The sequence below is a fragment of the Erythranthe guttata genome, chromosome 2 (genome assembly GCF_056151865.1).
Source record: "Erythranthe guttata isolate IM_541 chromosome 2, IM_541, whole genome shotgun sequence".
NCBI classification, from domain to species: Eukaryota; Viridiplantae; Streptophyta; class Magnoliopsida; order Lamiales; family Phrymaceae; genus Erythranthe; species Erythranthe guttata.
In genome coordinates, this window is record NC_142534.1 from 14,786,353 (window position 1) to 14,806,882 (window position 20,530).

At 30.3% G+C, this 20,530-nt stretch overlaps 1 protein-coding gene across 1 annotated transcript; it reads left to right on the top strand.

The window, feature by feature from the left end:
• Positions 1 to 13,745: 13,745 nt before the first annotated feature.
• On the top strand, positions 13,746 to 18,165 carry LOC105969517 (Protein kinase superfamily protein). The gene is made up of 8 exons (XM_012994282.2): positions 13,746 to 13,925; positions 15,261 to 15,755; positions 16,052 to 16,217; positions 16,305 to 16,355; positions 16,446 to 16,628; positions 16,751 to 16,850; positions 16,925 to 17,556; positions 17,652 to 18,165. The coding sequence occupies exons 2-8, from the start codon at positions 15,292 to 15,294 to the stop codon at positions 17,985 to 17,987; spliced, it is 1,932 nt and encodes a 643-aa protein (XP_012849736.1). The 5' UTR covers positions 13,746 to 13,925; positions 15,261 to 15,291; the 3' UTR covers positions 17,988 to 18,165.
• Positions 18,166 to 20,530: the final 2,365 nt, after the last annotated feature.

The window sequence follows — 20,530 nt, forward strand, 5'->3', positions numbered from 1 at the left end:
GCCCTTATCTAAACTAGGTGGCATCTTAGCTATTTGTTTATCACATGCTGAATTATTGTCATGCAAAATTAGTTGTAGCCATATATCTCTTTCGTTTAATAAAAAATATAATTATTTTAATTTGTTTAGACTAAGACTTTTTTTTTTCTACAAAGCAATTTGCAATTGCATATGCCTACTACATTATGTCGTTCTCGTGCAATAATTTACAAATAAAAAAAATTATAAATTATATGAAAGAAATAAGTTATTGCGACAAATTCGACGTAAACAGTGTTGAGAAAGGGAGTCAATTAACTTAAAAAGAGTAATAATTGGAGCTTTAAGAATATTGAATTATTTGGTTCCATTAATTATGAATTTCTACCTAGATTATGAATGTTCATTAATCATTACTCAATATTCTACTTTATGTGGGCTTGGAAATATTGGAAGATGCTTCATCTTCACTTTATCAATCATCTCTTATGAATGAGTTCAAGCAATCTAATGATTTAAATTTAACCATAATTAAATCTAATATTTCTTATAATTCACAATAACCGTCGCTTTTTACTCGGGTTCCATATATTATCTATCAATCTACATGTTCAGTACTGTATTAAACACATTTTTTTTTCTTCTTGTTTTAATTTTATTAATTCAACTGTAAGTGTTCACTCTCTCTCATAAATCATTAAATGGTAAGAAGTTATTATAGTATTTTTTAATGTGTCTTCCCAAAATCAAGTCACGTTATTGAATTTATTAATATTTGTACAAAAGTAAAAAGTGACCGCTATTTAGAAACGGAGGAAGTAATATACAAGTTTATATTTACAACATCATCAATACAGAGTGAAATATTTAATTGATAAATAAATGCGAAATGCAACACGTAATAATAATAATTATAATAAATACATATATATGTTAAAAAAAAAAAGACAATGGATCATGTGACCTGCCGCCATTCCCATATTCCACTCCATCCGACCCAGCCTGTTCCTTTATTATGATTAGTGATTATTTTTAATTTATTATTATTTTTCAAAAAAAAAATTATTTTCCCAATAAAAAGATGTACAGTAGTAGAATTTAGGAAGCAATATCAATATCCAGCTGGATACACGGTGGCATATTGTCCAGCATGGCAGATAGCGACTTCTGACTTTCACGTCCACCTAAGCACTTCCCCGAAAAAGATATACATAACATCCCTTTTGTGGGCCCCACCCCCATACATTTGATTTGTCCTTCTCTCAGGTTACTACATTAATTAATTAAATAATTATAATACTTTTGTCCAAAATAAATACCCAATTATTCGATTATGCTACGGACTTGTTTGGCTACAGCTAATTTTATTCCCAAAATGAAAAATTCCCACATACATACATTATTTTGCCTAACTTCTGATTAATGATTAGTTTTCCTCTCCAAGCAATGAATTAGTGAGTCATTTGCAATAATGAATTTCCTTTTTGGATTGACCAATTTCATTTAATGTTTTTTTCTTTTTAATTCATACTCAATAATTTTAGTTTTGTTATTTTAATTTATGTTAGGAAGCTGTACTATTACACTATAATTATTAGTATATATAATAATTTAATACATCCAAAATGACAGGCATGATGAAAGATGCGTGGCTGTTTGGCGGCGCCCGCCACCTCTCAACCAAAATGGTTCACTAAACCCGATTATATGTTCGTAAAACGCTGGCCAATTTGCAAGGTCAATGCTGAAAATTCCTACAGCAACAATTTAATATGTAATAAATTATTTTTTGACTTTGTATTAATTTATTAATTTATTTATGTATTACTTCTGGGTGTTTCTACCGTGAGATTCTGTGTTCTAAACTTATATGAGATACCCCTTCAAATCGCGACACGTGTCCCAGCAAAAAAAAACCTATTTTTTCTTCATTTATGTATTGTCGCAAATACCCTTTGTACAATAATTATTTTAAAAAAACCGGCAATTATAAATTATTAATGAAATGTCAATTTTACCCTCTCTATTTTAATGAAATTTTAAATCTATATTTATTGCTGAATTAAAATTTAGAAAGTCAATTATATCATTATTCATAAAAATCATTAAACCACCCATCCAAAATTGCATCAACTTGAATTCGAACTTGTGACCATCTGAAAACATACAAGACTACTTACCATTAAAACACAACATATAATTGACAATAAACTAACAATACGTATATATATCACGAAGCTACAATTTATAATGGTTATAAAACTTATATAAATAATGTTAAATAAATTATTAATTCTCATATAATTATTATTATATATTAATAATATCCCATACTAACAAATCTTTGTATAATATATTTTAAAAATATAAGGAATGCTGGTCAACTCGTGTAATTTTAAAAATGAATTTCGAAAGAATTTGAAGTTTGAATTGAATCGTAATTGTAAGATTTAATTAAATCGTAATATTTGAATCAATTAAACTCATGTGTTTTCAATTCAAAAACAATATTCTAAGATTTGATCGATTAAGCTCAACTCATTTCAATTCGTAGACAATATTCAAATATTTGAATCGGTTAAACTCAATAATTTACAATAGTGTATTAATCAAACTATGTATAGTTAAAGTTTAGTATATTTTTTTATCGAATTTTATCATAAAAAATAATAAAATTTTATTCGTAAAAATCGTAAGATTTAATCGGTTCATGGTTATATTAAATCTTACGATTTACAGTTTGATTCTTACGATTTTACAAATTAAATTATTATTTTTTTGTTAAAATTGAATTAAAAGGATAGTAGACTTTAATTATAAATAGTTAACTCGATTAATACGTTCTTGTCAGTGGTTGAACTTAATCGATTCAAATTTTTGAATAATATTTACAAATTAAAAGGATTTGCGCTTAACTGATTCAAATCATATGCATTAATTAATCTTATGATTTGATTCTTACGTAATTTAGGAATTATTTTTTTATGATAAAACTGAATTAAAAATGTATTACACTTTAATTAATAATAGTTAATTTGATTAAGACGTTCTTGTCAATAGTTGAGCGCGCTAATTAATCGATTCAAATATTTGAATAATGTTTACAAATTGAAAGGACTTGAGCTTAATTGGTTCAAATATTACGCTTTGATAAAATATTACGATTTACGATTAGGTTCTTACATGTGTTAGAATTAAATTTATTATTTTTATGAAAAAATTGAATTAAAAAGATATTAGACATTACTTATAAATAGTTAAATCAATTATGTAACACGTTATGTCAATAGTTAAGCAACCAATTCAAATATTTGAATAATGTTTACTAATTGAAAGGATCTGAACTAAATCAATTCAAATCTTACTATTTGATCAAATTAAATATTAAAAGAAAATTCACAATATAGTATTTGTAGTATATAATTTTATTTTAAAGTGAGAAAACTACTAATTGGAATGAGTTATAAATTTTATTCTTCTTCTAAATAAACATATTATTTTATTTTTTATTTGGATTTGTCACTCTATCGATTTAATAACATAAATGAGTTTGAATTAAGTTATGCATTTTTTTTATATTTAATTGAGCATTCTTTATATTTTTAAATGGTGAAGTTTATTAATAATTCTAATATTGTATAATTAATAATAGATGTTTGGCGTATTGAACTGCAATTCTTTATATTTTTCAAACTTTATTATATTATATTTGTTAATAATATATTTAATATCATTTAATAATAATGAATGTTGTAATTAATATTTTAATTAACAATATTTATACAATTATGGTTAAATATATCATAATAAGTTAATGTCCTTGGATGGTTAGGAGTGATGAATGTATTAAGATGTCCCAAGTTCTATCCCTATTGAATGCATTTTTTTCGATTATTTATCAAATAAAACTCGGTCACAATGAATTTAAATAATTATTTAATTAAAATATAGTAGGGGGTAAATTAGACAATTCAATGTTGATCAATTTTATATTAATTTAATAAAAAAAATAATCAAAGGATAATTTGGTTAATTACTTCATTTTTTAGAACATATGCCATGTTATTTTCCTAGAGTTCAGATTTAATCTTAGAAAATTAATGGTGATTAATACATATCTCATATAAATTTAGAACACAGGTGGTCTCACCCTAGAAAGACCCATTACTTCTTACTAGTAGGTTGGGGTGTTAGCGGAGTCGGCTCGTGAGCTTGGTGAGTCGACTCGACAAAAGCTCGAACTCGAATTTGAATTTTTCGAGGTCGAACTTTCTAGCTAGTCGAGCCCGATCTTATTTTTTAGTTATAGGTCATTTTTTTATTTCAATTTTTTTAATTATAATTTCTAATATTATTAATAAAAAAATATATGAAATGGCTTAGGCTCGAGCTCAAAAAAACTATACTCGAAAAGCTTAAGGTCGAGTTCGTCAAAATGGATGCGAGCTCGAGCTCGCCAAAACAACAAATCTCGGCTCGAGTTCGACTCGTTTAACACCCCTACTTGTTGGGGGAAATCGAAAGGAATAGATCGAAAATGATTACTTCGGAATTTCCAAAAAAAATTAAAGTGAAAAATATGGGTTACAATTTTCGTTCCAAAAAAATCGGAACTCAAAAACTCATTCCAATTTCGGAATGCCACCGCATCAGTGGAATGTTGAAAATTTCAGAAATTGCATTAATTTATAATCTCTTGTTCCAAATCGGATATAATGGTAATTTTCACAATTTCTACTCTCTTTTTCAAAATTTTCAGCAAAATGTAAGTAAATTCAAAAGAGAATACAACAAAATGCAATAAATAAAACCGCATGTAAGAAAAATCAAATGCAACATAAAATTTTTGATTAAAAATGCAACAAAAAATTTGTGATACCAATTCATCTTTTTGAGATTTTTAATTTACTTAGCTCTTGGATATCTTTACTTTTCATATAAAATATTACATAAATTATATTACGAGATAATAATATATGTCACGAAATTATATTATATATTTTGGAAAACAATCATAATATTCAGAACTAAGATCGGATCAAAATTTTTGATTTCCGATAGTTTTATATACAATTTCGATCAAAAATCAGAATTTCGAAAATCAGAATGAAGTATATGGATTCAAATTCTGATATTTTCCGATCGAAATTGGGCAGAATTCGAAAATTCCATTTCAATTTCCACTTATTTTCTTGGTAATGGATGTATCACTATTGAGGTGGTTTAGTTTAATAATTTCTTTTAATTAATATCGATAGTGCTGTAATGACGTTTAATCTTGGGGGTTTACATCAAATTAAGTACACATCATCGGTTGTTGAATTAAATTAAGAATCAGTAGTAACCACTTCAACAATATTTGTTGTTTAGTTGTTTAATAATGTAATAATAATGCTACCAAACCCAATTTTCAAGCATGATGAAAAAAAACATCAATTTTCTTTGGTATATGGCTAAAAATTGCTGGCCAACAACCTAATGGGAAATAAAAAGAAGACTTTTTTTTTCATTATTTTTCTTAATATATATATATATATATATATATATATATATATATATATATATATATATATATATATATATATATATATAAGTTATGTAGCACGAACACAGAAACGACGATATGGGGAAACGTAGAAATAAGGAAACCAAAAAATGGGGATACCGGAACTTCAACATGGAGGAAACGTTATAAATGTTACAAGTGTAGGGGTATATTTATAAATATGCTATATAAACATATAAAAGTTTATTTATATGTAAGTTTTTTTAATCTTTTATACAAATATATTCAATATAAATATTATTATCAATTATCAATTTACAATTATAATAAATCATGTAATTAAATAATTAGGAAAGCAAAAAAAACATTTGAAAATTTTGTCATTCAAACATGTTTTTACTTTTTACAAATTGCAAAACGACCCATAAAATGTTCGGAAGGTGTCCTCAAGTACTGTTGGACACGAAATGTGTCCGGCACGTGGATACGTTAATAAGTTGAATTTTCTATGCTACATAACATATAAGTTATATGGATACTTCAAAAAATAGTTGTACGAATCAGATTGAAATTAACATAGTTTTTTTTCAAAATAATATTGATGGTAAAAAATCTAATTCTAAGTTCATAGCGATTTTTTTTTGCAAAAACTGAATATTGAAAAAGCCTAACCGTAAACTTAAGCGACGAAAATCATATTTTATTATCTTTATATTACGAGAAACAAACTTTCCCATGGTTTTTTTTTTTCTCTACCATGCTTATCAAAGTAATTAAAAAATAAATAAATAATGCACGAGATTAATATTATAGTTAGGCACTATTTTGTATATGAATAAAAAAAAATGAAGCAGTTGAGTGGTTAAAATCAGAGTGATGAAGAAGTTGAACAACCAGATTTCTATAGCGATATGTTTCAGTTAAACTAATAGAGTTGGTGCAAAATTTATTTTATTTTGTTGTAATAAATTAAAGAGTCAAATGCAACAAGCAATTGGATTTTATTTCATCTCTTATGCACTTACGGTTGAGATTAGTTTATATAACATGTATTTAATAATATATGATAAACTTAAAAATTGTTATTGATGTATAAAATAAAGTTATGAATAAAGCTACAACTATATCGTATCGTGTATTTTTACAATAATTTTTATCGGGACTTCAATTTATTGATTCAAGTTGTCCGAACACGACTACAAGTCTATATACAACTATCGTGTTTTCATCAAAACTTTCGTTATACCGATTTTAAGTTGTACTGAAAAACCAACAAATTAAATATACTGCTACAAATTTCGTATTTTATAGTTTCCGAGAATTGTTGCCTTATACTGACTCCGCCACTGCATAGTCGGCATAGTGCATCATCGTTGAATACAATGTCCATTTTGGCATTTTCTTAAATTCTCATATGGGGACTTGTTAATAAACAATAAAACATATCGAATTACAGTTGCATTTGTTGTTTGTTAAATTAATACAAGTCATAAATTCATGTTCTAACATATCACATTTGTTTTGTCAGTTAACATTTATGATTTCTATAATTATTGAGAATCCAATCTCCTAGTACTATTTATTAAAATGCAATGGACCAAAGTGCTATTTTTTTTATGGACTTTGCTAAATGGCCAGAATCTGGCTGGCCAAAATAGCATTTATTACACTTTTTTTATTTTCTTTATATATCTAATATCATTTATGCCCCTTAATTGTTTTGGCTCCCAAATCTCTTCATAATTTCTCTCCCTATTTTCCCTCCTAAAAAATAGAACCACTCAATTCTACATTTTTTGTTTTTACACGGTAAAAGAGAATAAATTATATCAATTCTACAATTCTACGAGTTTCAATAATAATAATAATAATAATAATAATAATAATAATAATAATAATAATAATAATAATAATAATAATAATAATAATAATAATAATAATAATAATAATAATAATAATAATAATAATAATAATAATAATAATAATAATAATAATAATAATAATAATGACAAAAACAAAAAAAGGACGAATAATAATAATAATAATAATAATAATAATAATAACTATTATTATTATTATTATTATTATTATTATTATTATTATTATTATTATTATTATTATTATTATTATTATTATTATTATTATTATTATTATTATTATTATTATTATTATTATTATTATTATTATTATTATTATTATTATTATTACAACAAAAAAGGAAGAAATATTCTCACCTACTTCACTATTTTGAAAATGGGTTGCAATGGAGAAAGCTTAATTGACAATTTGATTCTTACTATTTTTACTAATTATGTTGTATTACTTTTTATAATATAATTCAATTAAAAATATATTATACTTTAATTATAATTAGTTAGTTCCATTAATATGTGCTTGTCAACACTTTCTCCCTCTAAAATACAATTATACCAAGTTTTAAAATAAAAATAACAACATAATATTTTAATACTACTAATCATCTATAATTTTATTTTAAAGTAGAAAGATTAATTAGAATGAGTTATGATCTATTTTTGTTAAAATAAACATCATCTACATTTTTGTTTTAAATATATTATTGTCAATATTTGTCCTTTATAGAATAATCAATAATTTCAATACGCTATTGTCAATAATTGATGTCAATCGATTAAAATTTTTGAAAAAAGTTTTAAGAATTGGTAAGACTTGAGCATAATTATACAAATCTTACTATTTTATTAACTAAATATTAAACGAAAAATCACATATAATATTATTCTAATTCTCGTATATACTTTATAAATAAACATCTGATATTATTTTTTATTAAAAATTATCACACTATCGATTTTAATATAATAAGTGAACTTGCATATATTTAGTTAATTCAATTATTTGTATTTTTCAATAGTGAAGATTATTAATAATAATAATATTGAATATAATAATTAATGATAGATGTTTGGGGAGGTCGAACAGCGACTGCTTATATTTTTTAAATTTATATATGACATTTATTAATATATTACTGAATAGTAATAAATAGGAAAATTAGTAATTTATTAAACATTATTTAAATAACAATTATAAATCAGTTTAAAGAAATATATATATTCGAAGTAATGTCCTAAGCCTTTGATCTGTCCCGGTGGTTTGTACTGCTGGGTAGATTTGGGTCACCCCGAGTTCGAATCAGGTGAAGGTAACGGTTTTTGGTAACAAAATCTCATTTAATATCCGGGTCCCTGGTTACCAAAGTATTCAAATTAAAATATTAATTGTATAGGGGCAAAATAGTAATTACACGTGATAACCTTTTTTCCATATTACAAAATTGCCATTTTCTGGCTGGCCAGAATCTGGCCATGTAGCTTTATTGTTTTTTTATAATGATTTTATTTTAATTAAATCCGAGTTATATAGCACATTTTTAATTATCAGATGACGTCTCTAATAGATAATATAACGATAAAATAGAGAAAGGAAGTATACTTAAGGAGGACAACAGGTCGGTTCTGGGATGTGTTTGCCTAAATCTCAAACTGACTCGCGAAAAATATATAAAACCCAAATTCGTATACCCGCTAGACCCATTAACATCAAACAAAAAGTGTAATATTTTTTTTAACTTTCATAATATTTTGCTTGTTTATTTTGACAATCTTAAAGTTAAAATACAATATTTTATAAGTGATATATAATGAATAATAAACTTATCTAATTGATTATATTTTTAACTTCTACAATAAATAATGTTCAAAATGCAAGACCGCTAGCGGTGGTCGACTTGCGAGAAATTAGATTCGAAATATTGAACGATGAAAAAATGGGTAGGTGAGATATATTATATATAGTCCGATTCTGAATCAGTCCAAATAAAATCCGTAACCCAACCTAAAACCGTTTAACTTACAAATTGAGTACTTGGCATCAAATTAACTTCCCAATCAACTTTGCACTAATATTTTCTTTCTAATTCAAATTATTCATTGCTAACATTTGAGTACTTGGCATCAAATTAACTTCCAAATCAACTTAGCACTAATATTTTTCTTTCTAATTCAAATTATTCATCACTAACATTTTGTTTCCCTCTCTTTATTTATGACATGATATACTATTTTTCACGTCAATTCATGCAATAATGAAATTGACATGACTAGGATAAGTAGATGTGTTGCAATAATCCATCCACTTTTTTTTATTGCAAAAACCAAGAGAAAGAGTGTTGTGTATTTAGGAAGCAAAGCAAAGAAAAACCCATGTTATTTTCATGTGGCCATTGTCTCATTCCCCATGTGCATTTAAGTCTTTTCTCTTACATATGATAGTGGGTTTTCCCAACTTTAATTATCCATTTTGTTATTTTCAAAAAATAAATAAATAAAATTTATCCATTTTATTCTCCTAGCATTAATCCCAAGTACTTGTGTCTTGGGCCATTTTGCTATGTGTGTTTTTTTGTTGTAAAAAGGTGTGCATTTTAGACCATGTATTGTTTGTCTAAAGCATTTCTTTTTATACTTATTTATTTATTTGGCTGGATTTTGACATGAAAAAATTAATTAATTTTGCATTGGCGTACGTGTATTTTCATTTCTAAACATGTGGAAATATTTCATGTTGAATTATATCTTTTTCGGTGGCAATAACGAAATAATCACGAAGGCTTGTTTTTCGTTATTTAATATTGCATGTTTCGGTCTATACTTTATATATTTGGACTTGTAGCGAAATGAAACACTCGATACATTTTTATAGGCCGAGTTTCACACGACTACATAATTGAGGTGGATGCATGATATTCTCTTGAATTCTGTTTTTCGTGTTCATGGTAAGTTCGGATTCGATAGAAGTCTAAACACTTTTTACTTTTCAAGAAGTGTTATATAAATTTATTGAGAAATTATGCATTGAAGATTTGGAGTTGCTTAATCCAATTCTACAATTAGGCCAATAAATCTGCAATGATTTTATTTTTTAGCTAATCCCATACGACAATCTAACGAAACGTGCACAAAAATTAGCCAAATGTTATTTAAAAAAAAAAAAAAAAAAAAAGCAAATGACACATGAAAATATGGGCTTGTAGTTCATCGATTTCGTGCAAGCAACACAGTGATGGGTAAATTGATATGAACCAAAAGCAAAAAATACATTATAAAGGCACATATGAAAAATAATTTGGTAAACTTATTAATCAATAATAACTAATAGATGATGTCCTTAAAAATAAATACATTATGGGCTAAAGTTTAAATAAGTCTCTTTAAATAGGCAAGTGACGCATTCAACCTCGTGAGGATCTTGATCATACTATATACCGTATACAATAAATATTTCAACTAATAAAAATCGACAATGAACTTCGATACGCCTAGGATGAGTACGTCATTGTTCACATGATGGGCCCACACTGTTTCCATGAAATTTCAACTGATAAAAATACGAGGACGTTTTAAAAAAAAAATGAAAGAGCGAGTATTTTTTTTTTCGAAAAAAATCGTGTCTTTATTGCTAATTTAATTACATTTGATGGACCTATATAGCAAATTCATAATAGTCCAAAACCAATCTTAGTTACAATTGGGCCGGGCTTGTTGGGCTTGTGGGCTCTTCTTTATTTGTCCATTAGCTATGTAAAATTAATTTTTAATTTTTCTCAACAAGAACTTCTAAATTGGAATTTAATTAGAGGGTTAAATAGTTATTTATTACTTTGGAAGAATATCACACAGATAATCATCATTAATCATCAAGAACATGAATTTGTTGGTTTTGGAGGATGATATAACTCAAAGTGAGATTCAAAGTGAGGTAAAAAATCTCATTTCGGTACGGAAAAAAAATCATTTTTTTTGCGCTAAACTTCTCTTTTTCTGTTTTATGTGCTAGATTTTATAATAAATATTAATTTTGTTACTAATTTGACCTAGGAGTGTAAACGAGCCGAGCTCGCCTCTTTTGGCTGGCTCGAGCTCGAGCTCGAGTTTATTTTGTCGAGCTCGAGCTCGTCGAGCTCCTCTATTTTTGGCTCGAGCTCGAGCTCGTGTCAATTTTGTCGAGCTCGAGCTCGTGTCAATTTTGTCGAGCTCGAGCTCGAGCCCATTGTCTTTTTTTTTTTTTTTTTTTTTAAATATTTTTTTAATTATTATTTTATTATTAAAAATTATTTAAAAAATAAAAAATAAAAACTAAATTGTAATTATATATATTTTTAATATTTGTATTTATTTCTATAATATTTTAAATTATCATACATTATTTAAATAAAAATAAAATATAAAAAATAAAAAAATAATAATAATAAATCCGGCTCGCGAGCCCATGAACAACTGAAAACCGGCTCGAAAATCTCGAGTCCGAGTTCGAGCTTTTTACGAGCCGGCTCTTCGAGCTCACGAGTCGGCTCGGCTCGTTTACTCCCCTAATTTGACCAGATCATCTCGAGACGTTTAAAGACGTCGATTATAGTGAATATTTTCCATGAGACAAAATATTTTGTAGTATAAATGGATTTAAAGAGTTTCTTCAGATGTGTTTGAGATCGGAAATTGTAGATAATAAATATAGTTGTAGACAGTTAATGATAAATATTGGATAAGAATTAATTTATATATTAAAATGTCTATAGCTACTCAAATACATTCTAAAATAGAGATAAAAATAAGAATTAAAAAAGTCCTATATTTACTAAAAGCCGTCATGTATTCATTATTTCCCGATTAAAAAAAAAGTTTATTAATTTAAAGATTGAAGACTTAAGTCATACGTTGAGGTGAAACTCCAACTCAATAATGAATAATGATGCTAATTGCTATGTTACTTATTTGCTAAGAAAACCTAGATTCCACTTGACATTATTGGGATAAATGTAGGCCAATTATTCTGTTATTCACCATGGATGCAACTACAACTATTTGTTCGTTCTAGTTCAAGTATTGAATTATATATGAGATTCTAGTACGGTATAATTTATGTGAATAATTTTAAAATATTTAAATCATTTTTGAAGACTGTATTATTATTGCACATTAATATTATTATGTATTTTATTTAATAGATGAAAAACCAATGAAATTTATGGATTTCATCGATTTCGACACGAGAATTTCTAATTTTCGAAACTAGTTTTTAAATTTATTATTATTTCAAAAATATTTGAAATGTGATAGGAATTAGTTTTCACTTAAAAAAACATATTCGAAGTTATTAATTCCATAACCATCCCGATCCGTTCAATTTTATTTCTACCCTTAGAAATTAACCAATTAAAAATCGGAGATCGGTGGATTTGCAATGAAAAAATAGGCTAGAAAATAAGAGCTGAATAATTGGAGATTAAAAGAAAATAAAAAAAATTATTATTTAAAAAAAATACAAAAATACTATTAGAATTTCTTAGTTTGCCTTAACATTTATTACTTTTATATACAAGATAAGATATAACAAAACACAAACCAACTTCACTTTGTAAAGTACGATATAAACAAGACCACATTATAAAGTAGATATTAAATTATGAATTATTGTTAAAATATTTATTAATGTAAATGGAATAGATGAACTCCTCCACCACATATGTATTTATTACTTATAATTATTTGAATAAAGCGCATAATGAACTGCCACGCTTTGACAAGCCGAAAGCAAAAAATACAAACGACTCTTAATTAGTGAAACAAATAAACCATCATATTAAAATTTCCCTTTTATTCTTTTATTTTTATTTACTAATTATGTCAAATTAGTAAAACTTTCTCCTGTTTGAGTAATTACAGTCAACCATCAACTATGAATTTTCTTATACGTCCACCCTTGCAGTGTCAATTTAGAGAATCTTCTACATTGTGTGGAACATTCTCCAGTTTTCTTACACGTTAGCCCGTTTTGAGCTCCACATTTTGAAACAAGATGATCATAAGATGTGTGTTTTGGCTTGTAAATATCAGTGTGGTGCATCAGAAACTGCACAAAACGAGTACAAATTAGAGAACATTCTACATAATCTAGAAAATTATATTGAATTTGATATCATAAGGATGAACATGTAAGAAGACTCATAGTTAAGAGAGGTAATTGTAATTTCCCAAACATAAATGATTTTTTCGTAATTTGACCGTGGTGACCGTAATTTATCCATATATATTAAATATAGTTAAAAAAGGAAAAGAAAAAAAGGAGGGGGGGGGGGGGGGGTTAATAACGTAATTAACGTGCCTCTTTATTCCCCCGGGCCCACACCTCCTCAAAACTCCATCCCACGTTATATATACGTACAAAAAGCATACGCATCTCCACCCCATTTTTATTCTGCTTTCGCACTCTAAAAATTCATCTCTTTCATTTCAATTTCTCAAAAATCGCAAAAGCAATTTGCTTCACTCACCATTTCCCCAGATCTCATCCTGTCAATCGGGCCGCCGGAGATTTCAGATCGAATTCGTGTTCTTCCAAGGTTAATCAATCTCTCTCTCTCCCTCTCTCCTCCTATTAAGATTTTCGAAATGATTTTGTGTTAGTAATTTTTTTTTTTCTATCAGTTGAATTACAGCTCGAGATCTTTTCAATCGACTTGGATTTTTGTATGTGTAGATCTGGAAATGGATTTTTCTCTCCATATATATGTGTTTAGATCTTATTTATGACTGTGAATTTTCATACCTATGTGTGTAGAACGTGTTGGTGTTAGTGTGGGTAAAGGTAGTTTTTTTTTAGTAGCTATGATGCATTGTTGGTTTGATTTGTGTATCGGTATTCTGCGTTTGAGATCGTTGTTGCGGAGATGGAAAATGTAGTGAAATTGAGCCAAAATTTAGAACTTCAAGTTATTAAAGAGTAGTAATTTAATTTTTAATAAATACAGGAATCCTCTTGAAGCCTAGCATTGTTAAACCTTTCCAATCATAAACTGCGGTGTAATTTGAATTCGGGATTTTCTGCTTAGATGCTGTATTGAATGACCGTTGAATTTAGAAGTTCGAGTTGGGAAGTGAGTTATTCGATATTTAGTATGTCTAGCAAGTTAAATTTAACCGAAGCTGAAAATCTTGGTATAGTATCTGGATGTAGTTACAAAACCTACATGGAAAAAAATTATACCATGTGTGCGGATCTTTAGTTAAACGAAGCAGCATTTAGGCAAAAAAACGCAGTCTATCTTGATTCCAGTTCACTTTTTACTTCTTAGACGCCCTCGTGGTCATCTTGAGAGCATTATTATCTTTGCCCATTGCCTGAGAGGGCAATGTCAATGCAATTGGGGGTAGTTCGCGGAGTATCTCGGATGATGTTGATGACTTTAATACCATTTATTATAATATGAACCTTATCCAATGAACTGATTATTAATTAATATCTAAGAACCCTTGTATGTTTGTTGAAATCGTTGATTAGAGCGCGAAGGAAGAGATTTCAGTAAACTTTGGCTTCATTTATGGACCTGTATATGTTTCCTTATGCCGCTCTTGTATTTTCCACTCCATATCAGTAGAAACTCTTGCATCTTTACCTATTTTGTGTTTTCGGTTTGCATGTTTTTCTCTTTCTTCATTTTCATGTGATTTTTTTTTGAGAGAACTTCTATTTACCACTTCTATGTTTTTTAGTCAAATGGAAATTTTGTATTCCAGATGGTTAGTTTTCTAGTTGTCTTTATTAAGGTTAAGGAGCATTGTGAATTTGAAAACTCTAAATTATTGTTTAGTGTCAGTCTGATTCTAATTGATCTCCACGTTTCTATTCATCTGCTCAAATATACACTAACTTTTTGATAATGATGTCACATTTGCAGCGGTTCATATTTGTAAAGAATTTGCGCCACCATGTGGAGATTCAAACCCTTCGCCCATAAAGAGCAAACTGGTCTTGAAGGTCGCGTCATTGACATCGGTAATTTCAAAGTTCAGGTACGGAATGCCATTGCAGAGGGTGGATTCTCATGCGTTTACTTAGCACGAGATGCAATACATGGCTCCAAGCAGTACGCGTTAAAGCACATCATATATAGTGATGAAGAGTCAGAAGAGCTGGTGAAGAAGGAGATTTTAGTTATGAAAACACTAAAAGGGCATCCTAATGTTGTCACCCTTCATGCACATGCTATCTTTGACATGGGTCGTACCAAAGAGGCTCTTCTTCTCTTGGAATATTGCGAAAAGTCTCTGGTTAATGTGCTGGAGAACAGAGGAGCTGGTTTTTTCGATGAGAAGCAGGTCATTACAATTTTCAGGGATGTATGTAATGCTGTCTTTGCAATGCATAGTCAGACCCCTCCTATCGCCCACCGGTAATTGCTTTTGTCGTAGTCACTTTTTATTTTATTTTATATATATATGGTGTTGGTGTATAGAAATGCTTATGACGGACGACTAGTGCATTTTTATGTATCTTTACCAATTGTTTAGGTTGGGCAGAAAACATATCCTGAAAATTTACCATGATTTTTTTCTTTTTTACTCTCCCTGTTTTGGTAGTGATATAGATTGCTTTATGTTTCTGCTTTGCTGAAGAGACTTAATTTGTTTTTGTACTGGTACGGAGATTTGAATTTCTTTTTCTAATTTGACTTATTGCATCGTGTAGAGATTTAAAGGCTGAGAATCTTTTGTTGGGGTCTGATGGCTTGTGGAAGTTGTGCGATTTCGGTAGTACATCTACCAACCATAAACGCTTTGAGAAACCCGAAGAAATGGGAATTGAGGAAGACAATATAAGGAAATACACAACACCTGCATATAGAGCCCCCGAGGTTGATGGATTTTTTTATCAAAATTTTATTTCTTGCACCTTTTTTCATGGTATAACTGTTGATTATCCTCCTCATTCAATGTTTTAGATGTGGGATCTTTTTCGAAGAGAACTTATAAACGAGAAGGTAGATATATGGGTAAGTCGACCGCTCCATGTATTATGTTGATTAGACCGAGAAGAATCAAGAACATTCATGAATGTTTATACTAAGCTTTGTAATTTGCAGGCACTTGGTTGTCTCCTTTTCCGTATATGTTACTTCAAGTCAGCATTTGATGGCGAATCAAAGCTCCAAATTCTAAACGGGAATTATCGGATCCCGGATTTACCCAAATACAATACATTGCTTATAGACCTTATCAAAGACACGCTTCAATCTTCACCCAACGACAGACCAGATATCACGCAGGCAAGCATTTCGCTTGATTGGCCATTCATCCCCATGAACTTAGGTTAGTTGTAGATTTTCGCGCCCATGGAAAACATGAGTGCCAATGTTGCATGTATATTTACGGTTCCTTGTATTTGCAGGTCTGGTTTCGTGTTAATACTCTTTTACCAGATGGGCTGCAAAAGTCATTACCCGATGGACCTACAGAAATGCCTCAAAATAGTGCTGATGTGCTTGGAGGTACGAGGATATCGGATTTTTAACATGTACTTAATTGCATTTAACGGGCTCTTATAATTACTCTCTTTCTCTAGGAATGGCAAAGCCTGCAAACAAGTCTAGTCCAGTCCCTCGTAGATCTCCTCCTCCACCACCCTCAACCGAAGCTCCTCGAAATGTGACATCAGCGTCAAGTAATCCAAGAACAGACGAAAACACCGGTCCAATGGGGGCATTCTGGACCACTCAGCACGCGAAAGAATCAGAAGCCAGAGATGATAAAACCAGGCCAAAATACGACGAAGATACCTCAAACCGTAAACCAACTAAAGATTTAAATTTGTTTCCAGATAATTTGAACCAGAGTAACGAAAGATCAAAGCAAGCAAAACCAGAGGTCACCCCACCCTCTCATAACCATGCATTCAACGCCTTTGTCGCTGAATTCAATAGTAATAAACAGAGTCCGAGCAACAACAGTAAGAAACCGGAGAAGGAAGAGGTATTAGAGGCCGAGGTAGAAAAGCTGAAGGAGCAGCTAGCACTCATCAGTGCAGAAAAGACGGAAATAACCTCCAAATACGAAAAACTCTCAGCAATTTGTAGGTCACAGCGTCAAGAGATTCAAGAACTTAAGCAGAGCCTAGCTGCGAGAACTCCATCACCGAGTAGGGATTCCTCGAGAAACCTAGTTTCTCCTGTAAGCCAATCAGCTACAACCACGCCGGTATTTTTTTCTATAATTTTGAATTTCACTTCTAATATTTTAATTTTTACCCGTATGTTTAGTTTTTTATTTTTTTATTTAATTTTTTGAAACAGAATGAGAAGATTGAAGGAACGGTGTGGGAACTTCAACAAGGGTTGTTTGACCGAAGTTCTAAAAGCTCAGACTCTCAACAGTGGCAGGCTTTCTCTGATGACAAGCCATCATCGGCTCCTAAATCTGTGAGGACAAGAAACACTCCGCAGAATAATCAAAAAGTCGAAACAAACAGTTGGGGATTCGAAACAGAGAGTTTTAAGGTTGTCCCAAATGCTGCGAGCTCAAATGTAAGTGTGCCTGTCGGTGGATTGAATGTCTCTCAGCGCTTTGTCGAACAAAAGAGCAACAAGGGTAAGTTGGATGCTCCGCCTGCTGGATGGGCCGGTTTCTAATAAAAATGAATATGTACGAGAAAAAAAAAAGTCGATATATAGACAATATAAAAAAACAGAAGACAAAAGGTTGTTGTTTCAGGAGTTTGTTTTTTGTGCTGTTGAAATTGTTGTGTACTATATAAACGCGACCGCGACGGAGTTGAATATATGCTTCTTTCGTGCCCTTTCTATTTAATCATGGAAATATTGATTTTGTGCTTTACAAGGGTATATTCTTCACTCTGGATTTTTCGATTCAACACATTGAAATATTTTGATTATTTGTTGAAACAAATTATATATCGTTGCGTTACTCAAGAATGTTGTTTGATTTATTTAAAAAAGGCTGAGTAATTGAAGTATAAATTACAACTGTAATATGACAGCATTTAGCAAGGTAAAACAACTTAGTTCTTATAAGTTATATCTGATAAGAAGCTTTAGGAGTTGATAAGCTCTTATATGTTAGTTTAAAGATTAAATTTTAAGTTGTTTGGATATGGTGAGTGTAATATTATCTTGGGTAAATTACGGCAACCTCCCTGAGGTAAGGGCAAAATACGAAAATACCCCTTATGTTCGGTAATTATCGGAAATTGTAATTCCCGATAATTTTATATACCATTCCGATTATGTTCCAAATAAATTCGAAAAAATCAAAAATCAAATTTCAAAAATTGAAATAAAAAGTACGGTTCCAAATTCTGATATTTCCGTATCGGAATTGGCGGAATTCGGAAATTCCATTATGATTTCCACCCCTACATATACTAATTTAATTTAGGGATAACTGCAATAGCACAAAAGAAAGAGATTCATCGAAAGCCAGATCATCATTATAGAAAAAAAGGGAAGTAAATTGATTTAATATTTTCAAATAATATTTCGCACAATTTGAATGATAATCAAAAGTTGATTCGACTTAGGAAACATTCCTTAATTACATATATAGTTTAGAGTGCAAGTAGAAGAAGTAGATTCGAATTAGGAAGTAAAATTTGTATATGAAATAGAGATGTCCAATTCTAATAAGGAAACCCAAATACTTCCTTATTTATATAATATAATTACAAAAAAACCATTGCCCTACTTGCTTATATATACCCATAAGCACCCCTCCATTAATCTTATTAAGAGAAAACAAATCACTAATTCATAAGCATTAATTAATTAAGCAGATTAATGGAGATGAAAGAGTACTACTCTAAGAAGACAATTAGGTTGTTTGGAGTTGATATTCCTGTTCATCCAAACACCCCCCAAGAAGATCCTGTTACACCACCGGAATCTTCTTCTTCTCCTCCGGCCGCCGTTAGCAGCCCAATTAGTACGGTTTTGTCACTTTATAATAATCAAGAAAAGCATGTCCCAGATCATGAATCTCTTGTTCCTTCCGCCGCCGCCGCCGGAAGCGGCCTGTCTTCCGACGAAGTTCCCGCAAAATCTCCCGCCAAGAAAACGGCGGCGCCGGCTGCTCCTCTGGAGGAGTTTCCTGAATTCGACATTATCGATTATTATCCCATGATGATGGTGTGTGGTGATTTTCGTCCAGTTATCTTCTTCTCCTCACCGGAAGAAGTTGGTTGTTCTTCACGTGGTGGACCACCACCCATAATCAACTACGACGTCGGTGCAACTTCTGATCCAAAGGCGGATAATAAATCCTCATCAGATTTATTAATAATAAGAAGCCCCAGCCCTGACGACGTCGTTTCAAGAAAACCCCAGTCCAAGAAAAGGGTTTCTGCAACTACTTATACTCATGACGTCAGCCCTTCAGTAAAGAAGAAGGCCAAATTAATATCCAATGAAATTGTACTCTACACTCCAAAGCCACTTCAATCTTTTCCTCCGTCGATGAATCGTCACCATGACGTCAGCCCTAATAACCGCCGATCGGAAGAAATGAAGAAAGTGAAGGGGAAATTAATAATAACCGACCAAGAGAATGTTTCCGAACCAGCGCCTGTACGGAAGAAGAGAACAATTAGGCGCCGGGATAAGACTTTATTCGTCCGCGGCGAGTCGTCCTCGTCATCGTCGTCATCGATACCGGATACTGTTCTTCCACTAGAGGAGATTCCAGGTATGATTGAGACGATCGAGTCACACAACGGAAGTAAACCGGTTTTCTTGTACCACAAGAAACTCGAAACATCCGATGTGTCGGACCACCTCAACAGATTGAACATCAACACCCCTGAAATCTTGATGAGTCTTCTGAGAGACGAAGAGAGGATAGCTGTAACCGAGACGAGAATAGGAGTTCAATGTATCGGGATCGATAGAGGAGGCAGATCGTTTAACCTGCACTTGGGGAAGTGGCCTAGCTTGCAGATGATTGTTATTAACAAACAATGGGGCAGGATAGTCAACGCGAACAACGCGGTCAAAGGCGATTGGGTTGAAATTTGGGGGTATCGAGTAAACGGAAGCGACGAGCTTCGTTTGGTGATCAACTTTAGGAAACAAGAAGAAATTGATCAAAGGATGATTGCAGCTGCTGCAGCCTCAACCAGCAGCAGTAGTAGTTCTACTAATTAATGGAGGCACTGCACCAT

Coding starts and splice junctions, on each gene's coding strand:
- LOC105969517 (XM_012994282.2), top strand. CDS start 15,292: ATGTGGAGATTCAAACCCTTCGCCCATAAAGAGCAAACTGGTCTTGAA. Junction 16,218..16,304: donor CTGCATATAGAGCCCCCGAG/GTTGATGGATTT, acceptor TCAATGTTTTAG/ATGTGGGATCTTTTTCGAAG. Junction 16,851..16,924: donor TAGTGCTGATGTGCTTGGAG/GTACGAGGATAT, acceptor CTCTTTCTCTAG/GAATGGCAAAGCCTGCAAAC.